A 15,911-nucleotide genomic window follows, 5' to 3' on the forward strand; every position below is an offset into this window, starting at 1 on the left:
GCAAACCCAGGTCTCTGGCTGCAGATGCTACAGCCCCGGGCAGCTGTGAAGGCCCTTGTGTGTGGCTGCCCCACTCACTTTGTCAGGACCCCCAGAACTGGGTCTTCTTTGCTTGTGCACAGGCTTTCTCTAGCTGAGCAGGGATTATTCCCTAGTTTTGGTGTGGCGGCTTCTCTTGTTGCACAGCATGGGCTGCAGGTCCAAGGATTTCAGGAGTTGCAGCACACAGCCTCAGCAGTTGTGGCCCACGGGATTCGTTGCCCCCTAGAGGTGTGTGGAATCGTCCCTGACCAGGGATCGAACCCGTGTCCCCTGCATTGGCAGATGGATTCTTATCCACTGTGCCACCAGGGAATTCCTCCTTACTAAATTAAAAAAGTAAAACTGTCCACAGGGACAGATCCCATAGTCACTTTCCCAGAGTTAGTCTTTCCATACACACAGTAGCACTTGAAAGGATGTTTTTGGAGACCCAGAAATGAATGGAAGGGAAGTCTTTCTCCTGTTCTTATAATAGAGTGTGCCTTTTCTAGCCTTCAACAGCTTGGACTGCAGACTGTGGTGATGTTCCCTGTACAAAGCGAACTGCAGAGAAAATGAGATGCACATCCCTGTGACATAACTTTGAATGCAGAAGGGTGGGGGGATCCCCAGGGAGCCAGTCCTCTCTCCCACCTCCAGTCTGGCCAGTTGGCAATGAACAGCACAGATCTTGCTGCCATGATAAAAGCACAAATCCTGTGTCAAATGGGACAGCTGACTCTGCGAGCCTTTCCAGCTCTCAGCTGCCTGGCCTCGAATAGCGGTGCCCACGCTGTGGACACCCCAGGGAGGAAGGGGGCAGCCTGGCCCACACAGAGAAGCTTCCATCTCCAGGGCTTGGAGGCAGAGACGATGGGGAAGGTGAGGAGGGACTCATCCTATCTGGATGAATTTGTTGAGGGCTTCCCACTCACAGTGATAACATCCCTCTTCCCAGGGACCACAAAACTGCACCCAAGAGATGGGTCATTGAAATTCACTCATGTGACTCTGTCAAGTTAATTAGATTCGACAAGTGTTTGTTGAGTATTACAATGCCAGACCCTGTGCTAAGAGATGAGATACAATGCAATGGTCTCTGCCCTGTAGGAGTCCAGAATTTAGTGATGTTAGTGAACGCAAGTTCATATGCCCGACGCACAGTGAAGCCAAATAATACCAAAACACCAGAGTTCGGAGCAGAGAAAGGCTTATTGCTGGGCTATGCAAGGAGATGGATGACTTGCACCCCAGACCAACACAAACTCCCGGAAATGGTCTCTGCAAAGCATTTTTAAAGGCAAAGTGAGGGAAGGGTGAGGTTGATTGTGGCAAACTTCTTGATGCAGAAACACTTTGTCCACATAGGTCAGGTTACAATGCTACTGTAGATCTTTAGCTAAACAAATGTTCTTCTCTGTTTACTTTTTATCCCTTGTGTGAGTGGAAAAGCATCATACTTTTTAAAGTCAAAGCCTTGAGAATAGGCTATCCTGTGTACTTTAAATTATAGGCAACATTCCTAACTTTAAGTGAAGCAATAGAATATAAAGGTTAAAGTAAAAGAAACATCTATATGGAGTCAACTTTGTTCTTCCCTGTTACAGTATGACTGATGGACCTATATATAGGAGGTCAAAAGGCAGTGTTATTTATGATCTTCAGACTGTTTTCATGAAGCAGTGATTCCCTATGGCAACTAATGGACCCACTGCAGAAAGTGATTTTGGGAGATTCCTAAAAATGAAGATTCCCAGGCCTCATCCCTGTATATGTTTATTCAGTAGGTCTGAGTAGGACCAAGGGGATCTGCATCTTTTTAAGCCCCTAGATGATTCACAAGTGTGTTGAGAATGAGTAATTTCCTGGAGGTCACTCTCATCTCCTCTCTTCTTTTCATCACCTACACAAAATTTATCGGTGAATCTTGTCTCCACCTTTGACATGTATTCAGGGCCTGGCCCGATCTCACAATCTCACAATTGCCGCCCTGGTCCAAGCCCATGGTCTCTCTTCAGGGGGCCTTTCTAAGAGCCTTGTAGCTTTTCTCCATGACTCCATCCTGGCCCCTTACAGCAGTCAGTGCATGACCCTTAAAACATGGAAGGTAGGTCACGTCTCCCAGGACTGAGGACTCTCCAGTGCCTTCCTGTCTCACAGACAGAAAAGCCAATATTCTTTTAATTTTTTGGCCACTCTGTTCAACATGTGGGATCTCAGTTCCCTGACCAGGGATCAAACCTGAGTCCCCTGCAGTGGAAGTGCAGTGTTAGCCACTGGACCCCCAGGGAGGTCCCTAAAGTCAGTATTCTTATCATGTGCAAGACCATGCACAGTCTGACGCTTTGTTACCTTTCAGGGTTCGTCTCCTAAAAGCTCCTCCATCCTCCTGCCCCGCTCTGTGTCCAGCCATGGTGGACTTCACAGGGGGTTTGAGCGGGCTTCTTGCTTCTCCACCTCAGAGCCTTTGTGCTTTCTGTTTCCTCCTCCTGAACCGCTCTTCCCAAACATCCCATGACTCTCTTCATTTTTTTAGATCTTGCTCAAATATCTCTTATCAGAGGGTTTTCTCTGAACTCCGTTTAAATGAGCAGTCCCAACCTTACTCCATCACTGTCTATCCTCCTTATGCTGCTGTATTTTTCTTCTTAGCATTTATCTCACACACAGCATCACCATGTGTTAAATGATGTGCTTGACGTGTTCAGTCATGTCTGACTCCTTGCAACCCCACAGACTGTAGCCCACCAGGCTCCTCTGTCCATGGGATTTTCCAGGCAAGAATACTGGAGTGGGCTGCCATTTCCTCCTCCAGGTGATCTTCCTGACCTGGGATCAAAACTATGTCACCTACGTCTCCTGCATTGCAGGCGGATTCCTTACCACTGAGACAACAGGGAAGCCCCTATGTGTTAACTCTTCCTTGGTTTATTTGCTTATTACCTGTTTCCTACCACTAGAATGAGAGCTCAGCTTTGTCTGGTTTGCACACGCCAGCTTACAAAACTGTACCTGACACACAGAACTTGCTCCATAAATAATTTTGAATAAATAAATTATTTAGTAGTGAAGGGTTAGGAAGACTTCTCAATATCAGTTTACAGATATGCAAGGGTAGAAAAATAAAGCATTGATCAACAGATGTTTCTTAAGCATCTCACATTCAGTATGTCGGCTCTGGGGCAGAAGGGGCTTACAAGTGCGGCTTACAGGGATCTAGAGAGAGCTGTAGGTTGGAGGGATTGTACAAGATAACCAACCTGAGGCATCATAGCAATATATACCCCTTCCTTTCATGGAAACACAGATCTGCAGCTTCTACAATGGAATAGCACCTACATAAAATTTGCTTTAAAAAATAATCCAACATTTTAAGTATTGTTAGATACTTATTTGATACTAAAATGCAACAGTAGATATTTGGGAAGTCAACTACTGATCAAGGATCAAGTCCGTATACAAGTTGTTTGGGGATTCTCTTCTCCTCCAGCATCTCCACCTTTGCTTCCTCTCAGCTTTTGTTCCCCAGGTTCCTGAGTCTTGAACACTCAGCTCTGCTTCTGAAGCTCTCAGACGCCTCCTTTGAAATTTGCAGATGCCCTTAGGAAGAAAGAAGCCCCAAATGCTAGGCTCACCTTTTTGGGTGTAATTCTTCTCAATCTTGATACCTCATGTTTTTGTTGTTTTTTTCCTGTTTTTACTACCTTGTTTTATCATCACAAGTGCCTTTGTCTGAATAACCTATTCCTCCTATTTTAACATACACACATGCTTATACACATACAGGGACATATACATGCAAGTATATATATATATTTTTTTCTTTTGTACTGTGCATTAGGATCACATTGAATTTATAGGTTAGTGGTGTAATACAGTTTTAATATTATATCTTAATGTACCTTACATGTTTGCTCATGTCATTAAATGTTTTAATGCGACTTTATATTCCCTCATATATGCATGCCTTAGTCATTCAGCCATTTTCCCTACTCCTAAAATACACAATTTCCTTTTTTTTTTGTTTTCATTAATAAATGACATCCCTTAACAGAAACTTCTGATCCTATATATGATTGTTTCTTTAAGATAGATAACTAGAAGTTGGGTCACTGGGTGGAAAGAAATGAATAAACTTTACCACCCACACCAGCAATATGTCAGAATAATTTCATTTTTTATAAAAAACCTACTTATGTTTGAGACTTAACTCATGCTTTTCTGCTTAGATTAAAGCAATATTCTCTTTTATTTTCCTTTTTGGGTAGTCTCTTTTCCACATTTACATCTTTATTTTGTTGGCATTTATTTTGACATATGTTATGAGGTGGCTATCATCCATTTTTTCAATAGATGAAAAATTATCCTGCTACTGACAATTATTTTTCCACTGAATCATTGATCTGTAATGTACTGTATACAAACTCATTATGTTTTATATCTTATGTCACTCATTTTTCAGTTGAGGTTTTCACTATTGTCAGAGTTTTAATTATTGTTGCCTAATGGTATATATTATCTTCTGGCTGTGCAGTGACCCTCTGTAATCACGTTCGTAAAAATGTCTCCAGTATTCTGACTCATACATTCTTTCAGATATACTTTTAAGTCATCTTCCAAGCTCCAAATGAAAATTCCACTTGGGATTTTGATTGCAAATAATATTAAAGCCATAAAGAAATTTGAGTAGTTTATTTACATAGTTAATAGCTAGCATCCCTTTATCAGAAATGCTTCCCCCTCCTTTATCTCTTGTAAAGTCATGTACTTTAGGTTTTTTCCAGTTCCCACATATTTTTTAATTTTGTCAAAGATTTTTTTGGGGGGTACTTTACATTATTATTGATATTTTAAGATCATTAGTCCATCATGAGTAGTACAGAGGAGAGCTATTCATACATTCATTTACTCATTCAGCAAATATCCCACACATATTAGGTGCCAGTTAACAGGCACTGTGCTTAAGCACTTAACAGGCACTGTGCTTAAGCACTTAACAACCACTATGCTAGGTACTAGGTATCAGTACACAGTAAAACAAACATTATCCTATAACATCAGAAGTAATAATCCAATGTGATAAAATAGGTACCAGACAACCAAGCTTGCAAATAAATATAAATTGTGATAAGTGCACAGTGTGCAGGGATAAAGAGTCGTAGGGCAATCCTACTTTTTTAAGATGCTTAATTAAACTTATTTTTATTTATATATTCTTTGGCTGCATCACACAGCATGCAGGATTTTAGTTTCCTGACCAGGGACCAAATCTGTGTCCCCTGCAATGGAAGTGCAGATTCTTAACCAGTGGACCGCCAGGGAAGTCTCTACAAACATTTTTGATTCATACAATAGTAGTTAGATTTATCAACACCACTGAGTGGTATTTAAGTATTTTAATACATCCTAAAATATCCATTCTACTGTTGGTGGACATTCAGATTATTTCCACTTTCAAGCCCTTGTAGAAAATGCTGTTCTCAACATTCTTGGGCATGTTCCCTGGGCTGTTTGTGCAAAGATGGCTCTGGGTATGAAGGGGAAAGATTCAGCTCTAGTGATGTGCAAATTCAAGATTAGTGTGCAAAGTCCAATTAGCAATGTCAGTTCACACTGCCAATAGCATCCTTACCAACTTGATGATGACCCACTATTTTTTTTTTCCTTTTTGGTGCCAGCCTGGTAGATGTAGAATGGGTGTGGATTTTTAACTTATAGTTCCTAGATTGTTACACTTATTTTCATGTTGATATTCTCTTGTCTTTGAAATACCCCACTTCTCTTTTTCCTTTATGTCCTATAAGATTGCTTTTATTTTTATAGATTTATACAAGTTCTTTATGTGAGCTTAAATTAATTTTTACCAGTTATAAGTGTTGCAAATATCTCTACTTATAGTGTTTTCCATTTAATTAAAGCTGTCTTTCAATGAATATAAATGCTTAATTTTAATTTTGTCAAATGTATCAATCTATTTTTATGGTTTGTATTCTTTGCATTTAATTTTAAAAATTTGTCAAAATAGTAAAATATTTGTACCTTTCATATTTAAGACGTTAATCCACTTGCAATGTATTCCTATATATTGGATTAGGCAGGAATTTACTTTTACTTTATTTTCCAAGTGAATAACAAATTGTTCTAATACCCTTTGTTGAAAAGGCCTTATTTTCTCCTTAGAACTACAATGCATTATTATCAAGTTTGTGTGTTTATGTTTCTGGGCTCTCCATTCACATCCACTGGTCAGTTTCTGTATCCCCCTGTAAATACCAGGATGTCTTAATTATTACGGTGTTATAACAGTTCTGTTACCTGGTACTGCAAGTCTCCCATGCTGTTTCCTTTAGGAATATTTTATGTATTCTTTCTTAAAATTTTATTTATTTACGGCAATTCAAATCTCAGTTCAATTCTTTTACCATTAACTCGATCATTTGCTGTTTGCCCTGTGCATATGTGGGTCAGAAAAGAGTTTATATAGGAATTTAATGTTCTTCCTCATTGGTTCTCTTCTTTGTTGGCTTTTCCCATCACTTTCCAGCAACTACGGTTGTTCTGAACCTTACTATTCTTTATTCATTGATTTTTAATTGTAGGATAATGATTTTATAATATTGTGTTGGTTTCTGCCAGCCATCAGTGTGAATCAGCCATAGGTACTGAACCTTATTCTTTTGCTTCTTCAGACCAACTGGGTTTCCCCATTGCAATTTTTCACCCTCAAACTGTACCTTACATTATCTTCCCTCAATCTAAAGCCATAAAAATCAAGAAAGCCATACTGTGCTGGTTTTTTTCTTCCATGTATTGACTCCTTTCCAGAATCTCCTGCTTTTCTTCACCAGAGAGAAGTTTGGAACGGGGCAAATGTGCTTCCTAGGTGGTTCAAATGGTAAAGAGTCTGCCTGTAATGCAGGAAACCCGGGTTCAATCCTTGGGTCTGGAAATTTCCCTGGAGAAGGAAATGTCAACCCACTCCAGTATTCCAGCCTGGAGAATTCCATGGACAGAGCAACCTGGCAGACTATAGCCCATGGAGTGAGTCCCAAAGAGTCAGGCATGACTGAGTGACTAACACTTTCAATTTCAAATGTGAAAATACAAAGTTTAACTTAAGAGTTAAAGAGACTTTGGCACCTGGGAGATGGGTAATGGCAATGGAAATAGAAAGCAGTAGACAAATGTGATATTTTCTCTTGAGTTAGGAACATCAGGACTTGGATGCTCCCCCGAGAAAACTTGGGTACCAAAGTCAACCTGGGTACCATAGTACCATTCAACTAACATGCTTCCTGTTTCTTATTAATCTTTCTCATCTTTTCACCTGCTTCCCCAACCCTTTTAAAAATTAAAAATTTCAGCTAGTGAAGGGATAAGTGAGATAGAGTGAGGAAGGAAGCTTTGCTTGAGGTTTCAAATTTGAGTTCAAATCTGGATTTAGGGAGGGAGAAGCTTTAGTCTGGATGGGGTGATTGAAGAAGGCCTGTAGGAATAAGTTGACCTGAGAACTGAATGAGGGGCATGGTTCTATTCAACTGCTACTAAACATTTGGATTGTTACCTTAAGATTTACCTTGGAAATTTTTTTAAATACATATTTATGTATTTTTGGCTGTCCTGGGTCTTCGTTGCTGCCTGGGTTTTCTAATAGTCGCTGTGAGCCGGGGCTGCTCTTCATTGCAGTGTGTGGGTTTCTCGTTGCAGTGGCTTCTCTGGGTGCAGAGCACAGGCTCTAGACACACAGGCTTCAGTAGTTGCAGCTCCCCGGCCCTAGGGCACAGGTTCAATAGTTGTGGCCCACAGGCTTCATTGCCCCGAGGCATGTGGGATATTCCCGACCCAGGGGTCAAACCCTTGTCTCCAGCGTTGGCAGGTGGATTCTTCACCACTGAGCCACCGGGGAAGCCCCACCTTGGAAGTTTTTGTTTATTTACTTATTCTCTTTGCCTGGAGGCAGCTCTTCTTTTATCCCTATGACCAGGCTATGTTTGTGATTCTGTTCTAGGTTGTGGCCCAGGCAGTGTTATTCATGTGTATGAACACAGCTGGAATCTTCATCAGTTACCTGTCAGACCGGGCCCAGCGCCAAGCCTTCCTGGAGACACGGAGGTGTGTGGAGGCCAGGCTGCGCCTGGAGACGGAAAACCAAAGACAGGTACCAACCGAAAAGACCTTGTGCTTGGTGATCACTTAGCCAGTCTCTGAATTCCATAGAGATTTTGTCTCCCCAAACACATGCTGCCTTGCAAGTGCTGTCTCAGAGTCTGTGTCATGGGATTACAGAGGCTGAAATAGGTATGTTAGACTCTTAGGTCAAAATGAATTGGTCTTAGTTTCCACACTCAATTGTTCCCCATAAGAAATAAAATGAGTCTAAATATAAAGTGGTTTCCTGACGCTTTTCACTGATATCTGTGTTTATGGAAAACGCTATGGTTTCTGAAAACCATTCGTATTCTCATCTTTAATTCTTCTTTTCTCAAACTATAAATTGTTATTTCAAATAAAATTTTCACTACATAGCAATTCAAATTATAGGAAGCTCAGGGAAAAATCTTGTACATGTGTAGTTCCTAATAACTCATCCTGATTTTCAGAAGAGATCATTGAACACAATAAATTTTATGGAACATGATACCAGTCCCAAGATAGGGGATGCAATAGGAAAAGCAGCTTGGTCCAAAGTGGAGACCATGAGTTTTAGCTGGAAGAGGTTAAAATAAAGGAATTCCTTGGACATCTTGTTTAGGTGGGTGTTATAAGGATTTAAAAAATAGTTTTGACCTCAAATGATATGTTTCTCAAAGATAAAATTAGCTTTTAAAAAATATTTTCTTCTATTTTAATTTTTCATATATAAGAATTAATGCATATCTCTGCCTCTGAAAGTAATGTTCAAATAGAAATAACAGGAATATGTTAAAGTTGGTTATAGAATGAACATATTTTATGCTCAGACTGTTTATATACTCTTGGGACTCCTAGGCTCAATAGATATATTAGTTCTACCTTACAAGGCTTTGTTTTTAAAAGCTACATCTGTGGATACATGCTTGTTATTTTAAGCTTTGTGCAATACTGGTTTGGGAAATTATAAAGAAAATAGCTTCAAAAATGGAACATATTTTATCTTAATCTCATTAAATCATCAGTAAAACATGGATCTTTGAAGTAAGCAAAGCCAGGTCTGTTTGATAATGGATGAGGCTGACAGATAAGGTGCAATCTGACAAAATGCAACTCCCAGTGCTATATGTTATTGCCAGGGGCACAGAAAAATTATTGAATTTCCAGCTTCTACATGGATTTCATAGGATTTAGAATTAGGACAATTCTAAGTTGATGTCTAAAACAACTATGGAACCTCATAACAGATTTATTTTAGTCGCCCTGAGCATCACTGTAAAATAATTTAGAAAAATTGCTTTAAGGAAGAAATCACTTTGTGCAATAAACACGATATCTCCCAGGTTATATACACACATATACATTATGTTGCCCTGTAAAACAGAGCAGTTGCTAGACTGGCACATCACTCTTTCCATGGGATCTATGCCAATTCAGACAGTGCTGCAGATTAATGATTTATCAACTGTTCTCGATGCACTATCACAGCCAGAACTGCAACTGTGGATAAGTTGTCTGGGAAACTCAGTCTTTTATTCAATGTTTATGAAATATTGGAGACATCAAAAATGATTGCTTTATTGTACTCATAAGACTTTTCTTCTTTTCCCATTCTTCAAGTTCATTGTCTTTGAGTCACTGTGATATAACAATCTGACATGATGCACAGACCTTCCTCCATCCTCTCTAATCTTTATTTTTTCTTAAGTTGATAATAGGAGGAAGAAAATAATACCCAAAGGTGAGAACAAGTGACAAATCAAATGCAGTGAAAAGTTCACTAGAATACTGGGGTGGGTAGCCATTCCCTTCTCTAGGGGATCTTCCTGATCCAGGGATAGAACTCAGGTCTCCTGCATTGCAGGCAGATTCTTTATCATCTAAGGGACCAAGAGAGTCCCATAGAATTCATACCTCGGCCATATCACCTCCTAGTTGGCCGCCTTAACCACTTAACTCTCGATCTTAGGTTCCTCCTCCTTATTTGGTCCAATATCTTTTCTTCAGCATTGTCTCTGCTTCCAATAAGAGGACACATATGAAACAATAGAAAACTGTAAGTCAGCTTCATTATTTTATGATGAAGCATGAGAAGAAGCTCTTTTGGTGGAAGGTTCTTTGTTCTGAGGATTAAGTAAAATATGCTCTGAGTTTGTTACAGTTCTGTGTATGCAATTCTGATAAAGTATTTCTGGTATATTGACCATCCCCTTCTCCCCCCACCTCCCACCCTCCACCCCACCCCCCTCCACCCCTCACCCCACTCCACCCGCTGCCCTCAGCATGGTGGTATCTAAGCTAACTGGCTCTGAATCATTCAATGCTAAAGTTTCTTTCCACTGATATTGATCTCTCACTCAGGTTTCCTTTATCCCTGAAAACTTCCTCAATGGTAGATGGGCAGAGGAGGCAAGGCTTTCAAATGAGATGGCCCAGAATTTGAAATGCTTGCTTACCTTCTTCCTATCTTGGTGAACTTGAAAGAGCTCTGAGCCTCTAGACTCAGAGTCCTGAAAATCAGGCTTTTTCCTTGGATAACCTGAGGTTGCAGCCATTGTTCTGAAGGTCAAGAGCAAGCAGGCAGAAGAAACCAGCAAAATGCTAAAACTCTTTCTCAAGGTCTCTTCTAAACTAGGTTTTTAACAAAGTTCCTTGATGTTGGTTCTCAGCTTTATAGCACCCCTCTTCCTTTCCATAGTACCTGGCACAATAGCAGGAAGAAACTACTGAATGGGCCCAAATGTTGACATTCTTATTTTAGATGATTGGCTTCAAGAAGTTGAGCTCATATTGGCTCTGTTTTCTGGGTGACAGGACTTTGTCTTTTTTTTTTTTTTTTTAACAATTTTTGTCATTAGTTGTAACAAATACAGGGCATACTAAGCATCGCTTACCTGTCTGGTCTCTTGGGCTCCAGCTTTTCCTTCTCTAAGCTGTTCTCCATCCCTGAAGCCCAGTCTAGTTCAGGACCAGCACACTATAGGGTTCAAAAGCACAGTTGTCAATGTCTGAAAGATCTGGATTCCAGTCCTACTTCCTGTGTCCTGATTGTGGGAAATCAGACAAACTCCCCTCCTCTAAAGACCTTGATTTTTGTGGGTGTAAGATGGTCATTCCATGTAAGATGAAAATTCCATGGATGGATGAGCCTGGTAGGCTACAGTCCATGGGATCACAAGGATTTGGGCATGACTGAGCAACTTCCCTGGTTCAAGATGGTCATAATGATTCTACCTTTCTCCAGGGTTGTGGTGAGATGAAGGAGGAACAGTTCTCAGTCCAAGGCAGAGGATGCACTCAAGGCCTATTACGGAGAATGCTGTAATGATAATGACATTGATGTCACCCTTCTCTGCAGGAAAACACTTCAGTGGTAGCATTCCCCGCAAGATGAAACCCAGACCCCCATGCGTGGCCCCATGGTTCCTCCAAGATCTAACCCCTTTCCTTTCTCCTTGGATTCTTCTCCACCTCCTCGCCTCACACCTGAAGCCAAGTGGCCATCAGCTCCCTGAACGGCTGTTTCCCTACTCTACATGATTTGGTTCTTTCAGCCCGGGAAGCCCACCTTCCTTTCGCTAATTTCAGTGTAACGTCTCTACCCTGAATATTATGTTTCAGCATCACTCCTTCCGTGAAGCTTGCTTTCACCTCCCTAGGTTGAGGTGAAATGCTCCCCTTGTGCCTCCAACATGTCTTAAAGTCAACTCTCTCATAGAATCTCTCACACTCTGTAACATTTACAAGTCTCCATTTCTTTCTTTCCATGGCCAGTAAGAACTGATTAAAGAATCATTAAAGAATCATTCATCTGATTCTCTGGCATTTATCCAGCACGATGGCCGGGAGATAAGATCTTCTGATTCATGTCTATCTCACTGAGTTTTACTGAGCTCTCACTTCCGCTCCTGGCTTCACTTCTGCCTACATGAGAGTCACACTGTCATAATTCTGCTGTATACAAGTAAAGGGACAGTGCTCATTGTGACCCCCATTCAAAACTCGGTAGGAAGAGGTTGTGGTTGTTGTTCAGTCACTAAGTCTTGTCCGACTCTTTGAGACTCAATAGGCATGAATTTGAGCAAACTCCTGGAGATAGTGGAGGACACAGGACATCAGTCTCCTCTGTCCTCCACTATCTCCTGAAGTTTGCTCAAATTCATGCCTATTGAGTCGGTGGTTCTATCCAACCATCTCATCCTGGGCCGCTCCCTTCTCCTCCTGCCATCAATCTTTCCCAGCATCAGGGTCTTTTCCAGTGAGTTGGCTTTTCACATCAGGTGGTCAAGTAGGAGGAGGACTCTTTTCCAATTCAGAAGACACTAGCGCAAGCTGAGAACGTGTCTTGTTCAGACCTGATGCAGAATTTTCCATCTGGAAGCTACATTTTAGGAAATCTCTCTTTGGGGAGTAAGATTCTAATTATTATAATTTTTGTAATCCCCCCCTCTCTTCCCAAATGATCCAAATGGCCCATGTTTATTTTAAATATTAAAATGAATTAATTGTTTTTCTTTCACCTTTGAGAGTTGCATAAACCTACTTATGATGATATGGCATTTTGAGGTGTCTCAGAAGCTCTGAGGGCCCTGGAATAAAGTAGTCTGATGCTGCCATATGTTGCAACAGCAGGGAGGTTATTATAAAATGCAGCAGATGTTTTAGCTGTATTAAAACAATTCTGTTTAACTGAAACATCTTTGTTAGATAATATTGGTATAAGCGAATGGTTTGGATGATAGATTGGGTGAGAAATTTGGGTTTCTTATTGAGTTTTGAGTTGGTTGTTTGGGTGCATGTTGGTGCCCACTGGGATCTAGGAGAGTATTTTTGAAACTGTAGAGAACTGCTAACTAGTAAGGCAGAGCCTTGACATTCTCCCATTCATTCAGGGAAGACTCAAAATGGACCTGGAATCTCAGAACATGTGTTTTTTTGTTTTTTTCTCCAGTTAGAGGACTCTTATTACGCTCCAGAAAAACCCTTTATGCTCTTCCCCAGCTCTTACATTAAGACCACCCATGTGCTATCCTGGGCTTCCCAGGTGGTGCTAGTGTTAAAGAACCCGCCTGCAGGAGACATAAGAGATGCAGGTTCAGTCCCTGAGTCAGGAAGATCTCCCGGAGGAGGACATGGCAACCCACTCCAGTATTCTTGCCTAGAGAATACCATGTGCATAAATTTCCTCATCTCTCAATTAGAAATGATAATGCCTACTCTAACCCACAGGGTGTTTTCCCAGAGACAAATAACATAATGCCTGAAAAAGCGTTATTTCAACTGTAAAGAACTCTACAAATGTTAGGGCTATTTTTGTGAAAGTCTCACCAACGCCTCAAACCGATGCTGAGATGTCTTTCCTTTAGAAAGCCTCCTTTACTGTTTGCAGTCATGAACTACTTCCTCCTTGGCACTTAGATATTTTTTTTTAACATGAGTTCTTGCCACTCTGCCCAGTATTGGGGTCAGCACCGTGATTGCCTCTGTCAGTAAGATTTTGCGCAGTGAGCAGAAGCGCAAAATGTTCATGAACTTTGACCCTCCTGTAACAGCTGACTTCACTCAAGGGTCTTATGTTTACCCCCTTGCACCTCTGGCAACCACCTGTCTGCCTGGTTCTTTGCCATCTTTCTAGCACATTATTTGGATCTTCTGGCGCAGCAAAAAGAGGAAAAGCTTTGAAGAAGAACAAACCTGGATTTGATTGCTAATTCCAACTCCAGTACTCTTGCCTGGAAAATCTCATGGACCAGGGAGCCTGGTAGGCTGCAGTCCATGGGGTCGCAAAGAGTCAGACACCACTGAGTGACTTCACTTTCACATTTTCCAACTCTATGCCTGGGTGACCTTGAGGGCACCACTTAAACTCTCCAAATGTTGGATCCTTTATCTGTCAAAAATGATAGTCCCTGTTATCTCAAGGTTGCTGTGAAGAAATCAAGTGATAGAGATGGCAGTTGGGCATCATAGTTGGTCCTTGAACCTATAGGACCACCTGGACCTATTTTGAGCAGAGCACACTCTGATCGTAGTACCTACAGTGTTTCCTCTTGTGTGTGTTCTATCTGTCATCCCTGTGTAGGTACAGATTTTAAATAGCTCCCCTGATTCAAAGAGAGGCCATAATCCTGCACTAATTTGCATACAATTAACATTTCCAGAGGCAGTTCACAAAGAAGAAATCCCTCACCATCCTTGCCCTCGACACCTCTGATCTAGCCAGGAGGGGCTGAAGAGCAGGCCAACAGCCTTGTGGGGTCCTTTTATCTCATAAATCTGTTGGGGGAATTTTGGCTAAAGAAAATTGGAATTGGCGACTTCACACAACCTAATTGTACTATGCTGCAAGGAAGGTAGGATTTTTTAGCCTGGTTATAGTTAAAGGCACTTTTCAAACATAGTAGTAGACTAGATGAGGGGAATTATATATTTTAGAAAAATAAAGATCCATGCCTAAAATAGTTTATTTCATCTGGATGTGAGTATATGTCCACTGACAGGAATTCTATACCCTCTATTTTATACAAACTGCACTCAAAATGTATTAACAATAAAAGAGAGCAAATAATTAAAAAATATTTTTAGAGCAATCTTGAGGACAGAACCATTCTCAAATTTTCTTTATTTCCAGTCTTTTGCAAATTTCATACCCACACCTAATTCAAAAGCATTTTTAAGAAGGGCACTGAGGAATTCTGAAGCATTCAACTTTTCACAGAAACAAAAGCTTACTTTCTTTTTATATTCATATTCTGTTGTTTGTGCTATATTTAATTACAGTTTTTAGCAATTGCAAATACAGCTGACAGAAACAAATTTGGAAAAGCATGCTATTGCCTCTAGGTAAAGATACATCATAACTGATGAGGCAGACATGGGAGGTGGACTAGACAAGACCTCCTTATTTGGGAGAAGGGCCTTTGCAAATGTGATCAAAGATGAATTTACACTGCATTAGGATGAGCCTTCCTGGGTAGCTCAGCTGGTAAAGAATCCGCCTGCAATGCAGGAGACCCTGGTTGGGAAGTTCCCCTGGAGAAAGGGTAGGCTACCCTCTCCAGTATTCTTGGCCTTCCCTAGTGGCTTAGATGGTAAAGAATCTGTCTGCAGTGTGGGAGACCTGGGTTCAGTCCCTGGATTGGGAAGATCCCCTGGAGGAGGGCATGGCAACCCACTCCAGTATGTTTGTCTGGAGAATCCCTATGGACAGAGGAGCCTGGTGAGCTACAGTCCATGGGGTCGCAAAGAGTTGGACACCACTGAGCACACACACGCAGCCCATATATAGCATCTACTATATGCTAATTGTTATACTATACACTTTACATATACTACTTTATTATAATCCTCAGAGCAACTCTATGAGGTGGGTGGTATTTTAACTTCCATTTTATATACGAGGAAACCAATAAACAGAAAGGTTATATATAATAGCCAGGCTTCCCAGGTGGTTCAGTGTTAAAGAATCCGAGAGCCGCAGGAGATGCGGGTTCAGTCCCTGGGTTGGGAAGATCCCCTGGAGAAGGGAATGACCACTCACTCCAGTATTCTTGCCTGGAGAGTCCATGGAGAGAGGAGCCTGGGGGGCTACAGTCCCCCGGGGTTTGTCACCCGTAGGGTTGCAAAGAGTTGAGCATGACAGAGTGACTGCAAACACACACACACACACACACACACACACACACACACAGTATCTAACAAGTTGCAGAGCTGGTATTGCAACCTAGACAGTCTTACTCCAGAGCACATACACCAACTAT

General features: G+C 41.2%; 1 protein-coding gene across 3 annotated transcripts in view; it reads left to right on the forward strand.

Annotated features, from left to right (window-relative positions):
• Positions 1 to 15,911, forward strand: part of ADCY8 (adenylate cyclase 8) — a 229,144-nt gene that overhangs the window by 42,018 nt on the left and 171,215 nt on the right. For all 3 annotated transcript variants that reach the window (XM_020875262.2, XM_020875263.2, XM_020875264.2), the window contains exon 2: positions 8,030 to 8,179. In XM_020875262.2, coding sequence (XP_020730921.2) covers positions 8,030 to 8,179 — 150 coding nt within the window. The remainder of the gene's footprint in view (positions 1 to 8,029; positions 8,180 to 15,911) is intronic.

This window comes from Odocoileus virginianus, chromosome 15, assembly GCF_023699985.2.
Source record: "Odocoileus virginianus isolate 20LAN1187 ecotype Illinois chromosome 15, Ovbor_1.2, whole genome shotgun sequence".
NCBI lineage: Eukaryota > Metazoa > Chordata > Mammalia > Artiodactyla > Cervidae > Odocoileus > Odocoileus virginianus.